At 35.9% G+C, this 16337-nt stretch overlaps 1 protein-coding gene across 1 annotated transcript in view; it reads left to right on the top strand.

The window, feature by feature from the left end:
* SLIT3 (slit guidance ligand 3) overlaps nucleotides 1-16337 on the top strand; it is a 561750-nt gene that overhangs the window by 336285 nt on the left and 209128 nt on the right. The window contains exons 7-8 of the mRNA XM_063292455.1: nucleotides 9389-9460; nucleotides 15131-15294. Of these exons, the coding sequence (XP_063148525.1) occupies nucleotides 9389-9460; nucleotides 15131-15294 (236 nt within the window). The remainder of the gene's footprint in view (nucleotides 1-9388; nucleotides 9461-15130; nucleotides 15295-16337) is intronic.

The raw sequence follows: 16337 nt of genomic DNA on the forward strand, positions 1-16337 counted from the left end.
CAGGTAGGCTTTCCTGATACTTAATTCCAATCCCTGTCTGTCTGATTGCATTTGCAACAATATCTAGTGGATCTATGTTTCTTCTCCCTATACTGGTGTGAGCTTAAGGTACAAAATAGTTGTATTGAGGAACTAAACAATATGTTCTTAATTTAAACTAATTTGATTCCATTAACAAGTAGTTGCATGCAAATACATATTCTTCAAGTAATGATAATTGATACATTCCAGGTTTTAATTCCATGCTACTTAGGAGACCCATAAGTCCTATAAGCTTACTTTTGAACTGATTTGTATAGGATTTCACAATTAGTAAAATTGTACGTATTATTTCTCTCAAGAGATGTGGATAAATATTGGTAAACAGAATTTCACATAGTTTTCTGACTGAAAAGATTAATAGGCAAACACAAATAACTTAAAAGTCTTCTGTTTCCAAGATGTTGTTTTTATGTGTCTCAATCTAAATGTGCATTTATTAAAAGGAAAGTTAATGAAACATCTACATGCCTCACTCTACCCTTTACTGCATTTTCACACAAACAGAAAACTAAAGCAATGAGATTGCGTAAGAAACATAGCTTGGATGTTCTTAATGAAATTTCCATTGCACTTGGAGGATCCAAGAACTTACATCACCAAAAAGCAATTGCTATTTTGGTGCAAGCTAAGAAAATGTCAGCTTTGAAAATGCTCAGCCAAAAGAAGCAGGTACATTTGCATTCCTTTTGTACATAATTCTCAAAAATCTGGTAGAAAAAGAGAATTGTATGTCCAATTTTGTTATGATGGTATTAAAGTAAGATCTGAAATATGTGCTTAATCAAATATAGGTTTGCACTTGCTTTATTTAAAAAGAGAGGAACACTTGAGCTACAATGTTGTCTATCTTTCTCTCCACTGCCAAGATTATGATAAAACCCCCATCCCCAAAGTCATTAGATGTATCAGAGGAAAGCTTCTGTGTTAACTATCAAGTGCAATGAATGCTCTTACATATAAAAACAAAACATGTCAGACATTGATATGGAAATATTTGAGGGAAAATATTGCTGTGCTTGAACCATATTCACTCAACAAACTATATGTGTGAAATTGCTTGTAAGAATACAACTTGATAGTAAAGTTTTGTTACCATGACTGGTATTCTAATGCAATGATTGTTCCATGATTTCAAAAGAATGTGTGTCATTAAATGTATGCAATTAGATTTATTTTGACCTAATTGAAGAAACTTGGATTTTGTTGTTGTAATGAATGTTAGTTGGGTATCCAAAAACATCTAGTCATTTGCATCTTAATTCAAACTATAAAAAACACTGAAATTATGATTTTTTTAAAAATACAAGCTTATCATACTAACAGTTCTTTTTTCACAGCCTGCCCTTCCTTCCTTCCTTCCTTCCTTCCTTCCTTCCTTCCTTCCTTCCTTCCTTCCTTCCTTCCTTCCTTCCTTCCTTCCTTCTCATATAATTCTAACATAGTGACAAAATGTTCTTACTATATTGCAACATTGTTAAAAAACAAAATGTTGTGATTTGGGGAAAGATGGATATTGTTAAATTGCCAACAAAAACAAGTTACTGTTTTTATTTTCTTTTTGTTTAAGTTACATTTGGATACATTTTAATACTAATATTATTTAAGACAAGGACTAAGAGTCTGTCAATGTGATATAACAATTTGAACAAATATTGAGACAAAAGTTCTGCTATTACTACTTTACTACTACATTAAAATGTCAAAATAATTAAAATTCAGCTATAATAAGTCAGGAACGAAGGCAGTTTGGGTTGCAGTTTTGCTTCTGTTCCATTGGGAGTTATGAAATAATAATTAGCAGAATTAAGATAATTCCTTTCTTGCACTTTTCTTTTTCTGCTTTTGTCTTTTTGCTAGTTCCTAAATTTTATGTCATGTTTTTCTTTTTCCCATTTCACATTCCCACCTTTGGCTTTTCTTGTGTTCCAGTCTATGCTTACATCTTGATCTCCTGACTTTTTTTCAACGCTACTATTTTGTTTGGTCTGTACAACAATTTGCTGCCTTTTCTATCTGCTAAGGTGACAACCTTGTTCTGCTAATAGTTGAGGTGGCCTAATCATCAAACAAAACATTTTAAAATATTTTTAATTTTTTTAAGATTAAAGATTGTTTTGTTAATTGTGTGTGCATAAAATAAATAAATAAATTGGCAAATAATAAGTTTTTAAATTACAATTTCTACTGATAGAAGAGCATTTTTCCCCAAAACAATTATCTGAATCACTGGGGGAATAGGTTACCTTCTATTCACTGATAGAGTATAAGAAGTTATTGCAAGCAAAGAAATGAAAAAGAAAAATTCACATGACTACAAACATCAATGCTGCAAAGGCTGGATACCTTTGAAGATTAGGCTGGTCAAATAAACTGCTTTTGTAACATCTGAAGAGGACTTTGTTCTTCATTTCTTTCCTTCTCTGTCCAGTTACCTCGTCCTCTCCCCTCATCCTCATCCACCTTTTTATCCCCTTTCCATTCCCTTTTGTCTCCTCCCCTCCCCTCCCTTCCCCTTACCAGTGTAGTTATTCCATATCTTTTTATTTGATTTTTCCCTGCTTTTGTTAGAAGGAGGGAGGGGAATAGGAGCGTATGTATAGTTCCATGGTTTGTGTGTGTATGTGAAAAAGACAGTGGTAATCAATATTACAAATGTGTGTGTATGTGTGTAAGAAAGCCACTGTGGTATAGCAATTAAGGTGCTGAACTAGGAGTGGGGAGATCCTGGTTCTAGACCTCCCATAGGCACAGAAGCCTGTTGGGTCATTCTCTTTCTACTGTAGACTGGGACGCTGAAAAACAGTCATCTACCAACCCATGCTGATCAACATGGTAGATTACGATCATTCAATGAAGAGGCCTTCTTTCTTTGATTCAGGCTAATAATAATAACTCTCTCATTCTCTCTCTCTCTCTCTTGTCCTTGGAATGCTTTTCTGGAAGGAATATCTGCACATGTACATACTGTATATGCATATAAATAATCACAATCAGTCTACTGGGTGGGTGAGGAAATCAGCTAGAACTGGTTTCAGCTGCAGGTTGACAGAAAAGCTGGGCAGTACAGAGAATTTTGTTATTGTTTATAACTTGTTTACTCTTTGGGGGGGGAATTAAATTCAGGGTCATCTTTTCAGGTAAATATGACAATACTGAAATAAAAGGTATGTCTTTGTGTTTAGCGTGACTTCATAGATATATCTTTGAAGTTTTCTTAGCAGCTATACAGAAGCGCTTTGTATTACAAATATATTAAACAAGAGAAATTTATTCCAGTGTTTTGTAGTTACAAAACACTGGAATACTGTGTTTTGTTTCATTGCACTGAGAACCATTTGTTTTAAAGATTCATGACAAAGAAAAATAAATGATAAAATATATTCCACAGCTTTGAAACATTTTTAGCAAGCATGTTCTCATACTTTTAGCACTTAGGCATAGCAAAATTGGATGAGTTGGTTGAATTCCATTACATACCTTTTCCATGAAGAACAGTGAAGCAGTGAAATCACTTGTTTCCTACCATCTTAAAGAATTAAATTCTAATATAATCAAGTTACACTGATTATTATTGTGGATTTATTTGGCTCATAAGGCAGTAATTGACAGTCAGGTAGCCAAACTCGTTTTAAATCATTCACCCCTTTATATTATAAAAGCTGGGTGGATTGTCAAATAAGTGTCCAGGTATTTTCAGTATATAAAGGAGAGAAGAATTCTGTTCCTTCTTTGGTCACAGTCAGTGGGAAGAGGCATACAGAGCAAGTTATAAAATTTTAAACTTGTGGACACACAAGTAATATGGTCTCATTAAAGTCAGTTACAAGTTGTTCTCCTTTAACTGCTTAAGCTTAAACATGTGCTAAACGTAGGCTGGCCATATTTCCTTGAGACAAAAATGGGACATTGGGATAGCAAAATGGGATGGGGTTAAACTTATGTAATATTCTGTATGCACGAAAAAGACGATAAAAAAAGTTATCAACAGTAAGCTGGGAAGGTGCAGGAGGGGAAGGTGCAGGAGGGGGAGGTTGGATCCGGAGAGGCTGGTGCAGGGGTGGCATTGGGTGGAGAGGTTGCAGGAGGGCTGAGGGCAGCAGTGGGCTGAGGGCATTAGCGAGCTGGGATGGGAGAATAGGAACGAGGCGGCAGGAGGCTGGAGAAGTGCAGGAGGGCTGAGGGTGGCAGCCAGCTGGGTTGGGAGAACAGGAATGGAGGAGTCCAGTGAACGGTTGTCCCCGACAACCTGTTCCTCTCTGGCACTCCCTTTTATTTTATTTTCTTCCCACCATTTTGGCCTGAGAGCCAATCGGCTTCTTTTCTGTTGGGTGCGCTTTTCCAACTGTCTTCCACTGCACTGATTGGCGGCAGCGACTCTTCATCTTGCTCACCACTGATCAGCTGTTCCTGCAGTTCCCGCTCTAGGTTTCCCACGGGATTGAGAACTACTGCCAAATCAGCCTCCTTTTCAAATTCAAATTCAATTTTTTCCTGCTTTTCCCAATAACGGCTCCAACGTTTTTAAAAAACGGGACAAAATTGACATGTATATTAAGATGACGGGATGGTCAGGAAATGTTTAAAAAACGTGACTGTCCCATTCAAAACGGGACATATGGTCAGCCTAGCTAAACATGGCACTCTGTTGTTCTAAGCAAAACACAAAGCTTGCATCAACATAAGCACAGAAAATGAACTGATTATTAGCTTTTAACAAATGGTATAGAAATGGTCCCTTTCATCTAACCAAAACAAATATAATCCATCACTTTTTTTTTCTTAAAGAATGGCAGTAGTTTACATTAGACCCATTTCTAAATATGACAGGTAATAAGTGAGTACACATACACTCTCACATTTACAAATGACTTATTAGAAAGGAAATAAAAATGCATAGGTTGCGTATTATCTCTGTTCTGTCTAGAACTTGGGTTTCAGTATTTCTTTACAGATTAAAATTTTGCTGATGGTTGTAGTAGAGCCAAATGCCATATACACAAAGAGTCCTAGTACTTATTATCCAGGGGCTTGAATGGATAACAGCTCTTTGGTAATTATGCTAGATGCTCATTAGTGCTGAACAAGCACTAATCAAAAATTTAATCTACCATATCATTTGTCAATTTGATTAGTTGTTTGGGGTAATCAGCTTCAGAAATCAAATGTTACAGAAAATCTGATTTTGTGTTATATTCACAAAAAAGTCTAACTCTGATCCTCTACATTGGAGGTGAAGGAATTATAAAATATCTTTCTGTTCAAAACCAGTGTAAGAAAAGTACATCATGCATATTTTATTGATGCTTAGACCTTTCCCTTGAGTATAAGACTTGGAATGTGTCATTCCTTCAAGAGGAAACAGACCTATTTGCATCATCACAACTGTAGCCTGGGAAGAATGTGTAATCATAGTTAACAGATCTTTGTATGATAACACAAAGTCATTGTAAACTTGTTTCACTCAACACAATATCATTCCTATATTAATAGTGTCAGCTGTCACTTAGTTTAATACAGGCAATGAAAATAATGTTACCTTTGTATCACAATTTTCCTGATATCACTGCTGAAAAATGTTATTCTTGACCATTACTGCTGACACAGAATAATTCTCAAGGATTGTAAGATGTCATAGCATGTTTATAATTAGAAAGCTGTAAGACTCAACTATAATACCTCTGGATGCTTAGACTTGTTTATGTTGACTTATCCATCTGAGAGCAATGGAATTGTCATATTTCTTTTAATTACCTTTAGGGGAGCAATCTTGACAGTTTATTCACTCACTGGGAATCAGTCCTGATGTTTTCACTGACATTTATACATAAATATACTTGTCTTTCAATCTTTCACAATTGGTAATTTTATCACCAAAATGTAACATTTTATTACTTTTGGCAAGGTTGAGAGAAGTAGAGGAAATCATGCTTGGCATGGTTGGGGAGAAGTAGAAGAATGGGAAGACAACTGATAAGGGGGATGGACAGGATTATGAAGATAACTGGAATGGTCTTGTAAGAATAGGTTTTTTAATGGTCACCAAGGATAGTTTTTAAAAAATATACGTATATGTCCTAACAGTCAGAAATCACGCTGAGACGAGGAGTAGGTGTCATGAGTAAGGAAGGGAGCCCCCTGCTCGCCATCCTTACTCATGACATCAGGTCTCTAGTGTTTATTACTGCTACATTAAACAGAATCCTAGCAAACTGAAGAAGCGTGGGAAAAACCCAGACAGATAAACCCCGAAAGTTAAGGCGGGTCTGATCTGTGTCTCTTTGAATGGCTGCTTAATTCCTCAGTACTACGCATGCGTTTTCCCCCCTGGATAGAGGCCCCCTCCTGCTCGCCATCAGTACTCATGACAGTATATTTTAAAAACTTATATAGCTCCCTATTTCACATAGTGATACTAGGTGGTTCACAACAATCAATAAAAAAAAGAATAAAAATAGAACAACCCTTCCCACCAGGCACCAGACCAACCAAACTATTAACCTCCTGATTCAACCCACATCCTAGCCCAATGCTTAGGGGAAGAGTCAGACCTTCATGGCCTTCTGGAAGGCTAAAAGGGTAGGGGCCTCTGGAATCTCAGATGGAACGTATTCTAAAGGGCCGGGGCAGCTACAGAGAAGGCATGCCTCCAAGATCCCATCAGATGACAGCATTTATGGGAAGGGATTTGGAGTGTGCCCACCCTATCTGCCCTAGTGGGACGGACAGATACCCTTGACAGTATGTTGCCGCTCACACCCCACACAGCAGCAGTGTAACTTGGGTGAACTATGGGGCACCCAGAATTGCACATGTGGCTCCATTCTGAACCAGTTTCAGATTCCGAATGGTCTTCAAGGGCAGGTCCATGTAGAGCTCATTGCAGTAATCCAATCAGGAGGTGACTAAGGCATGAGTCACAGGGTCCTGTCAAAGTTTTGGGTTCAGACCAGAAAATCAACAGGATTGTTACCAGTCTTCAAAATCACAGTTATATAAGTCTAATGGAAAGAGATTGAAAAAACTTAGTTTTAAAGGGCACCATTATAGATCTCCAATAACACTGGGGCAAAATCACACATACTGACTTCTGTCTTATACTGCACAAGAGGATAATCATCTGGACCAGGAGTTTTTCCCCATTTTCATTGATTTAATTTTTTTAAGATTCAGGGACAGCCAATAGGTTGTTTGATCATGTGTAATCTTCCAAATCTACTTTAAATAAAAACTGATTAATTTCCTCCTTGGTTGCATTTACAGTACTTACTTTGTAATAATAGAATATTATACAAGCAAGAATAAAAATAAAAAGTTATTGATTTATTGACTCAAACTTACTCTAAAGTTTACTTTAGGCATCTTTAATAATGGAGGTACAGTAATATTACATTAGCCAGGCGGGTAGTAATTTAACAGGACTTTCACCTTGCTCTGGGTACCTTTGTTTTATACACTTTTGTGAATATTCTGTTACAGTTGCAGAGAAGTTATTATGGTTCTATTTAGCACTCATAAAACCTTCTGGTATAGGTCATCTTTCATATATGTACAAAACATCAAATTTTTTCCTCAAATTTTCTTCTTTATTTTTTTTCTTTTCTATTGAAAAGAAAAAAAAAGTCTTCAAACTCTTATTGTTTTTGTTTTATAATGGGCTTAATATTCCTCAGCTATTTTGAGATCAGCTGAGATTGCTAGTACTGCTGTCTGGTAAAATAAAGATGTCTGTATTGACAAGGGAATGCATCTCAAGAGTTATTAATATACTAAGCTTCCTTACATTGAATTATAAACACGATGGATCATTCTAGCCCAATAGTTCTCCCATATCTCAAGCGTGCTTTTTTCTCTTACCTAAAAGCCTTATAACTGGCAATGCTAAAGGGTGAATGTGGAACCTCATTGATCTCTTGTATATGAGTCATAAATAAGGATTATTCATGAAAATCATACTTAAATTTTGGTGGTGGCCCTTAACATTAAATCATTTATGTCAAGTGGATGGCTCTGCTTCAACTATATGTGATTGGATTAATGCAGGAACATTTCTACTTTGTTGCCCAGCTTGCTGGCATTTTCACACTCATTTACAAATGGCTGTACAAAACCAACGAAGGAAACATGGTGTTCAGGGTAAAATTCCCCCCTTTCAGCTTACGACTATCAGGAAACTTACTAATAAATGTGATTGGAGTGGAAATCTCTTGTTTTGTTAATGTAATATAGGGTATCTTAATTAATTAATCTGAAGTTCAGCACAGAATAAGTCTTCAGTTGACAGTTTGCCTTAAATATTTTCCTATAGTGTTTTCCTAAATATGAAGTCTACATATTACAATGCACATAATTGTTCTCATACATTACATTCTCCCAGCATACTGTTGAACTGTACTTGGTATGAAAGTTGGTTTTATACAGAATCTTCTATTCAGGTGTAATCTGCCTCTAAATATTCTATCTTGGATACTGGAACAAATTTCTTATGCTTATGCTTTTGTCGGTCACTGTTGGAAGAAAACTAATGTTCCAGGGCTATAAACTGGATATTTGTCGGCAATGCAAATTATATGGGGATAGACTTCTCCTAAATGGAAACACAATAGAATGCTTTTTAGCCTTTACACAAGGATAACTATCTGATTTGTATCTTAATTGTAATGTTTCTATTCAAATACTAGCCTACTCCACTTGACTTCTCTGATTTGTTATTACAGTAATCAGTATACATAAGAACATAAAAAGAGTGGTTTTTATTCAGGCTAAAAATCTTTGTCCAGAATACTGTCCACAGTGGTCAACCAGATGCCTTTGAGAAGTCCACTAGCAAACCATGAGCACAATGCGACCTCCTGCTTGTGTTCCTCAGCAATTGATATTCAAAAACATACCAACTCCAATAAAGGAAGGCAAATAATTTGGTTAAGACTAGAAACAGTACGGAGGTGGGGATGGGGCAGATTCTAAAATTACGTCTCCTTTGGTCGTGGGTTTAGTATATAGGGAGAATATATACTGATTCTGTTTTCCTTCTTTGCAATTCATTTTTGTTGTTAGTAGTACATTATGTTTACATCCCATGCATTACACTCACTCTCATACTTGCAAATGAAGAGCATTTCATTTTAATCAAAGGTTAGTCTTTGGAAGTTGTGCTTGAGATATTCTGAGCTTTTTTGTTTGCATGTATCTGTATGTAGTTATTGTCATTTACAAGGGAAATGCCTTTCTAAATCTGCTTCAGTTGTTCATATGTTGCTTTCTTTTAACAGATTATGGCTGATTCCATAAATAGCACCATCAAATACTGCAACTGATGCCATCTGTGTTTGTTTTCCTTTCTTTATAGTACCCTCAATAACAACAACATCTCACGCATCCCTCTCACCAGCTTCAACCATATGCCAAAGATCAGGACCCTGTAAGTACTCTGTGGTGAATCACTCAGGGCTTCAACTGACATACATGGGCACTGCAGTCTTTGTGTCTGGACTGATTGATTAAAACAAAGGCAGTGTAATAGCTGCTTCTGAGAAAAGTGTTCTTCTTTTGTTTCTCCTTTATTTCAGCATCAGATTGCATGGAGCAGTCTAACTGGAGGTGGGAGAGATCGGTGGGAGAGAACTGGGTCTACCATTGTAGCTAGATGTCACTCAGCATTTTCTTTTTTCCAGGGAAGCCCAGATGTCATGTCAGAACGTGGAGGGCTCAGTATATAGATATGTGCTGTTTTGTATAAGGCCTGTGTTTTCAACAGTTGGAGAACTGTTGTTTGGAGGAAGCCATACTGGAAAAAAAAATAGATGATACGGTTGTAAAAACAGCAGAAGGGGGAAAGGCAATTATTGTGCATCCTTTTCCTCCTTCAGGTCTTCCACCACTGTTCCAGAAAGTAGGACTATATCTTGGCTTCAAAAATCTGAACAACCACCAAATCACAGCAAAGGGATACAGGAAAGACTGGCTTTTTGCTGCTACTTAATGGTTGCATGGATTTTTGCAGCCCAGATATGATATGGAGCCTCTCAAATCTTCAGAGAGAAGTTTCAGATAGTGCAGAAGGCTGCAAGGTAAGGATTGATGTAATTTTCTGCCTTCCCTCTCGTTTTGCTGGCAGAAGTATCCCCTGAGTAGAACTCTGATCAAAAGATTCATCTTCCAGGAAAGTTGGGATCCCAACCACAGGGTTTTCAATGCTCAGAGGCACTGCATTATTTTCAGCTGCCTTTACAATCTGTATATATATACAGATTGTATATTACAATCTGTATATATATAGCTGTAATATGAGAGCTAGTTTGGTGGAATGGGTAAGGCACCTGACTAGAAACTGGGAGACTGTGAGTTCTAGTCCAGCCTTAGGTACAAAACCGGCTGGGTGACTTTGGGCCAGTTACTCTCTCTTTCAGCCCTAGGAAGAAGGCAGTGGCAAACCACTTCTGAAAATCTTGCCAAGAAAACTGCAAGGAGTAGTCCAGGCAATTGCCAGGAGCAACACTGACTTGAAGGCACCAAATAAATAAATAAATAAATCTGTAATATGGATCAAACTTATTACCATGTTGATGATGGAGTATGGGGACTAGGGTAAAAATTCATAGATGAATCAACACTTAAATCTGTATTTTGTTGTTGTTGTTTATGTTGTTGGATTGGCTAGGTCAACACAGTAAGACAAAGTTTATTTGAAGTGTACAGAATTGTGGCCTGCTTTACCAATAGCATGAAGCACAAACCAAAGAAACCACATTGTGGCTTAATATGATTCTCTGGGAAAGTCAGGTAGAATTCATCCTAACCAAAGAAATACTGACCTATCATCATTCAAAAAGACTCAGCCTTTCTTAACCTGGCACCCACAAGATGTATAACTTCCAGATATCCTTGTTAGCCATACAGACTGAATTCTGCAACTTATCCCAACACAAATGCTGAGCACAAAGCTGAGAATAACTAGGTGTGCACAGACAATTTGGAGGGGTGCTTTGTGAAACAACTGAGGCACCTGTGAACCTTTTGTTCTAAGTTTCTTCTGCGTCGAAGATATGGCATGGCTGCTTTGAGGGTTCCCCACATTATTTGAACGTACATATAGTAGAAGAGGCTAGGATTGCCTCCAGAGGAAAACCACTTTCTTAATCCCTTGAATACATTCATGTTTCATATTTGAATGCCTTTTTATTGCTTGTAAATTATATTTGGAATTAAATGCTGTTGCCATTTAATTTTAAAAGTGTTAAGATCTCCTCTGTGGTTCAGTCACATATTATCAGCAACCATAGCTTTAGACTATTTCTTCCCAACACATTTAGCTATGAATTCTTCTACTACAGATTTGTGAAGCCTGAAGTTGAATAGGATCTGTCAGTACATACATCAGTTCACTAAGAGATCAATCAGGGGCTGCTTTTTGTAGCCTGTCTCTAAGTGCAAAAAAAGCAAAAATATTACAACACTTAGTAGGATACATTTTATTGCTAATGGATTTTCAAGTTTAGTGTATTACAAATTCTTCAAGTTTAATCTTTTTGTAGATATAGTAGTATTAGTAGTATACATGAGATATAATTGGCTCTTATTCTCCATAATCGTAGTCTCTGACTTTGATTATGGTTTTAAACTTGCATGAATTAATTAGTGTTACACAGAAACATTCTTCTGGTATTTGTTTTAACCATCATTCAGTTTTTTTATTTTCTTTCCCCTAAAAGGGGAAGGGAGGGAACAGTTTAATGAAATTCTCATAGGTGGATGTGAGATTGAGATTTTTGAATTTACTCTAAATACTAGAGAGAGGGGGGGGGGGGTCCTATCTTCCATTTTACAGCAAGCCAATTGTCTGCAGGGCCCCTGAATGCCCATACTTGAATTAAATTCCATAAGAAAGCTATCTAGAGAGAATTGCTTTCACTGAGTTTTGGCAGATTGGGAAACAGGGATGACAGCACCCTTCACTCCAACTTCCTTATTGAAATAAGTTCTAACCCACCCACCCCCATTAAAGTCAATACAGTCAACTTAGAAGGTCAACACTAAGCCAACACAGACTTAGAGATAGGGAAAACAAAATTCTGTTTTTTTCCAGAGGAGAAAACTTTCAGGGAATGGGAGTGCAGATTTTGGCACCATGTAAGCTTTTATTAATTAAAAGGTGTTTATATTTTTGCAATTTTTTATGGAAACATTCTAAGCTTGTATCTTGGCTATTTCAAATCGATCAGTCTATGTGATAAGCTGATCGAAAGCTCTTCTGTCATTTTCCTTTTACTTTAATTTAAAAGATGGCTTTGTATGTAGTTCCCTGGAGACTTACATTGACTAATTCTCTTTTGCTGTAATTAAAAGGCAAAACAGGGAAAGAAATCATATATGGGATTTCAAAGAAAGTTTTTCTATTGAATTTTAACAATTACATTTTATAAAACTTGAATGCTGATCCAAAAGGATATTCTAGAAATTTAATTTAGGCTATAACTAAATTTACACCTTTAAAAATTACACAGATATTCATTCACCTTTTGTGTGCTATAAATATAGTTACATTCACTGTAAGAGGGATCTTTCAATACATTTGTGCTGCCAAATAATTTGTGAAGTTTCTAAGCAATCTTGCTTTTAATGAAAATTGTAAGACCTGAATGATAATAAAAAAGGTTAGATTTTTCATTTTATGTTTCATCTATTTTATTACAGTCTTCAATGCTCACCAGACCAAAAGAAAAACAAACAAAAAGATATGGCTAATAATATTTCCATTTAATGTCACCTTTTACTGTCAGTTTCATCCTTTTCATGTTTTAAGAAAGAAATAATTATGACTGGAAGATTGAATAGTTTGTTTAATTTCAAGCTGGCTTGAAATTAAGAAAAACTGTACAACATTGCAGCACTTAATACATATGTCTTGCTATGATTAATCTATTATTCTATGGCTTTTCTAATTCATTTTTTCAGTTCTATTTTATGGATTGTTTAAAAATCCTAATTTAGAACTAATAAGAATTGGTGTGCATTGATCTGCTTTCATTTTTATGAGAAAGCTATTGTTATAGAATTTATTAACCTGCATTCATTTTGCTTCATTTTCTTTTTTATATTGACTTCCAGCTTGTATTTACAGCAGTGAATGACTGCAGAAATATTTGTACTCTTGTGATGATTAAAAGAAACCCAAACAATTCAACTACATGTGCCATGTAATGTAGACTTCTTTTCCAGTTGCTCTTTATTTTAGTCTTATATTTCTGTAAGATGGTTAAAGCCTGACAGACTGTTTTCCACTGGTTCTCTCAAAGGAAAATTTCTAAATTCACTCAATATGTTGCAGAATTACAACAGAAATAATACAGTTATAGCTTAAAACCCAGACTTCAGCCTGGGCACTGAGGATAGAAAAAGAAAAATAGTAAAATTTTAAATTTTTGATTTTTGAAACTACTTTGATACATCTAGAGATGTGCCAGGCTTATGATAAATGTGTGCAGTGTTCTGTAAGTGACAAATAAAATAACTGTGGTCTGAGTAATAAATCCCATTATATTAAGCAGACTTATTGCAAATAAATATGCATAGGTTTGCACCGTTAATTGGCTCAGTAGCTATTATATATTTTTTAAGACTTTATGTTTGATGTGAATGTCATGGATTAGTCTTTTCTCATTCTCTCTAGACCTTGCCTAGTCTTTGATAAACAGATATGTATGCCTTTTATAGTTGGAGGACTATATCTGAGCTTCAGTAATATGGACAACCACTAGATGACAGTGAATCGATATAGAAAACTCTAACTTCAAATTTTTATGGCCCAGATAGCTAGCATACTTTGCCCTGCCAGTCAGGAAACTCAAATTTTATTGAGCCTAGCAAGGACATAAATTTTGGAAACTTCCCAGCAAAAAATATGCCTGCAGGCTACCAGCAAACATACAAATTTAGAGACTGTCAGTTTAGGCACCACTGCTGAACTCAACGGCAACTGCCAAGCATAAAGATCTTTGAAATGATTAATTTATTTTGTGGATGTATCAGGCTGTGTTTTACAGCACTTTATATTTGTCAGTGTTCTATGTAATGTTAGTCTGTCAGAACGATGGCTTTATTTAACCCTGTCCAACAGAAATGGCAGCATTGTCATGGGAACTGTGCTTTTAATGCCTGCCTGCCATGACTCATAGAGAAGAGATGAAATATTTGATAGTTTATTTGTACTTTCAGGCTACTTGGTTTTTTTCTGACAGAATTTTTTGCTAGACAATGTGACAAAAGGAGTGCAACTTTATAAGACAAAAGGGCAAAGATATCAAAATGCCATTTATATTCTGTAAGTTACTGTAGATAGATAGATACTTTATTGATTCAGTCTTTTGACCATACCAAATATGAAATAAAATAAAATAAAAGCCATTATGAACATAGACGTAAAAACGAGTAGATACAAATAAAACTGCAATACAAATTCATACTCTGTAAGTAAGGAGTGTTAAAACTAAGAGCCATCCTTGTTCCTGTTTAATTTTATGAGGCAAGCATATTGATATTGTTTCATTTGCATACAAAAAGGAAAAGACTTAATCAGTCTGGGTGGCATTGAGTTGGTGTCCTGTGGTTAATGACAAGTAGGAAAGGATATTTTGGACAATTTCTGTGCAACTCTTTGCACACTTCCCATCATAATTCAAAAGGTCTCCAGACCTCTAAGAACCGATTGGAGGGTTGGGTAGAGAGTACAGGACAAAGGTGGAATCCAAAAGTTTGTCTCTACTTCTCATTTCACTACAAAGAGAAGATCTTTGTCATCTTTTAAGAACTTCTTTTTCCTGCCTTTATTCACCCATTATTTTCTTTTTTAAACAAGAAAGAAACAAAAGAAAAAATCTTATTATTAAAGTTCAATTGTGATGAATACATAAACTCTGCTATGTGCCATACCATATATTTACAATTTTCAGATGGTCTATAGCCAATTTTTTGATTCACAAAAGCAGTGCAAAGCATAGAATGATTACACTTTTTAAAGCTCTTAATGACATTGTCTCATTTTTCATAAGGAGGAATGCAGGCCTGACCTTCACCCTGCTCTATCCCTTTGTAGGCGGCTTCATTCCAATTATTTATACTGTGATTGTCACCTGGCGTGGCTTTCAGATTGGTTGCGTCAGAGGCGATCGGTTGGGCAATTCACTTTCTGCATGGCACCGGTTCACCTGAGAGGGTTCAATGTCGCTGATGTTCAGAAAAAAGAATATGTCTGTGCAGGTAATAGCTTATTATTTCACTTCCTTCTCTCATTCGGTACCGGTCTTCACATTAACTTGAAATAAACTACTCTAAAGTTGGTCCTTTTAAATGTTACTCTGTGCCAGTTCCAATGCAGTCATACCCCAGTTAAATAGAGTAATAATATTTTAAATTACTGTGATTTGTTCCTAGGCTTTTTGAACTGTTGGACTGTGTTAATGATTCTATACTTAAGGTTTTTTCCCAAGTGTATTCAGATCATATTAATGTGAAAGGCCAATTAGTAAATAATATAATTGCATTTCTCAGGAGAATGCCTTCTGAGCTTTATAGCTGACCTGCATACAAATGGAATGGATTAGCAAATATATGTAAAGTTCTGGTATTCAATTTAATGCACTGTGGATACATATTGTGACAAAAGAAAGAAGGAAGACTAAAATCCCATACGTACCAGCTGTGATGTTTAAATTATTTTAAACTGCTTTTGAAATCACGCTGAAGTTCAGGACTAGCTTACTATGCAAATGTGAAGAATTTCATGTTACACAAGGATGTACAAAGTACACAAAGTGCATAGGATTCTGATATTTCCAGGAAGTGCAAAAAACATGGATGACCACAAAACCTCTCTGTAGCGGTGCTTTCATTTTAAGATTCTTTGTTAAGTAAACCTTTGTAATAATCGATGGGCTGGAACTGCTCATGCTTCTGTGCCTGCCTCCATTTCTCTTCCAATACATCCTAAGCCATGCTGAAAGATCAAAAGAGAGATGACCATTTTTTTTCAATCATGCTTTTGCTAACAATATCTCAAGTGTCAAGGCTATTAATTCTCAGTGGAAATGTTGACATTTCAGAAACATACAGTAAAAAGTTTCCAGTAATTCTTTTCCTTTTATCAAGAGACAAATAGACTCTTGATATATAAGGCAAGGTTGCAGAAGTTTCATGTTTTGCACCTTTAGGGAATTGAGGCTGTATTTCGGTTGATGGCATTCATAAGCACATATGTACGTAAAAATGTATTTTCTGATCCAAAGTATTATTGCTCTTTTTCA

The sequence above is a fragment of the Candoia aspera genome, chromosome 2 (assembly GCF_035149785.1).
Source record: "Candoia aspera isolate rCanAsp1 chromosome 2, rCanAsp1.hap2, whole genome shotgun sequence".
In the NCBI taxonomy this organism is placed as follows: Eukaryota; Metazoa; Chordata; class Lepidosauria; order Squamata; family Boidae; genus Candoia; species Candoia aspera.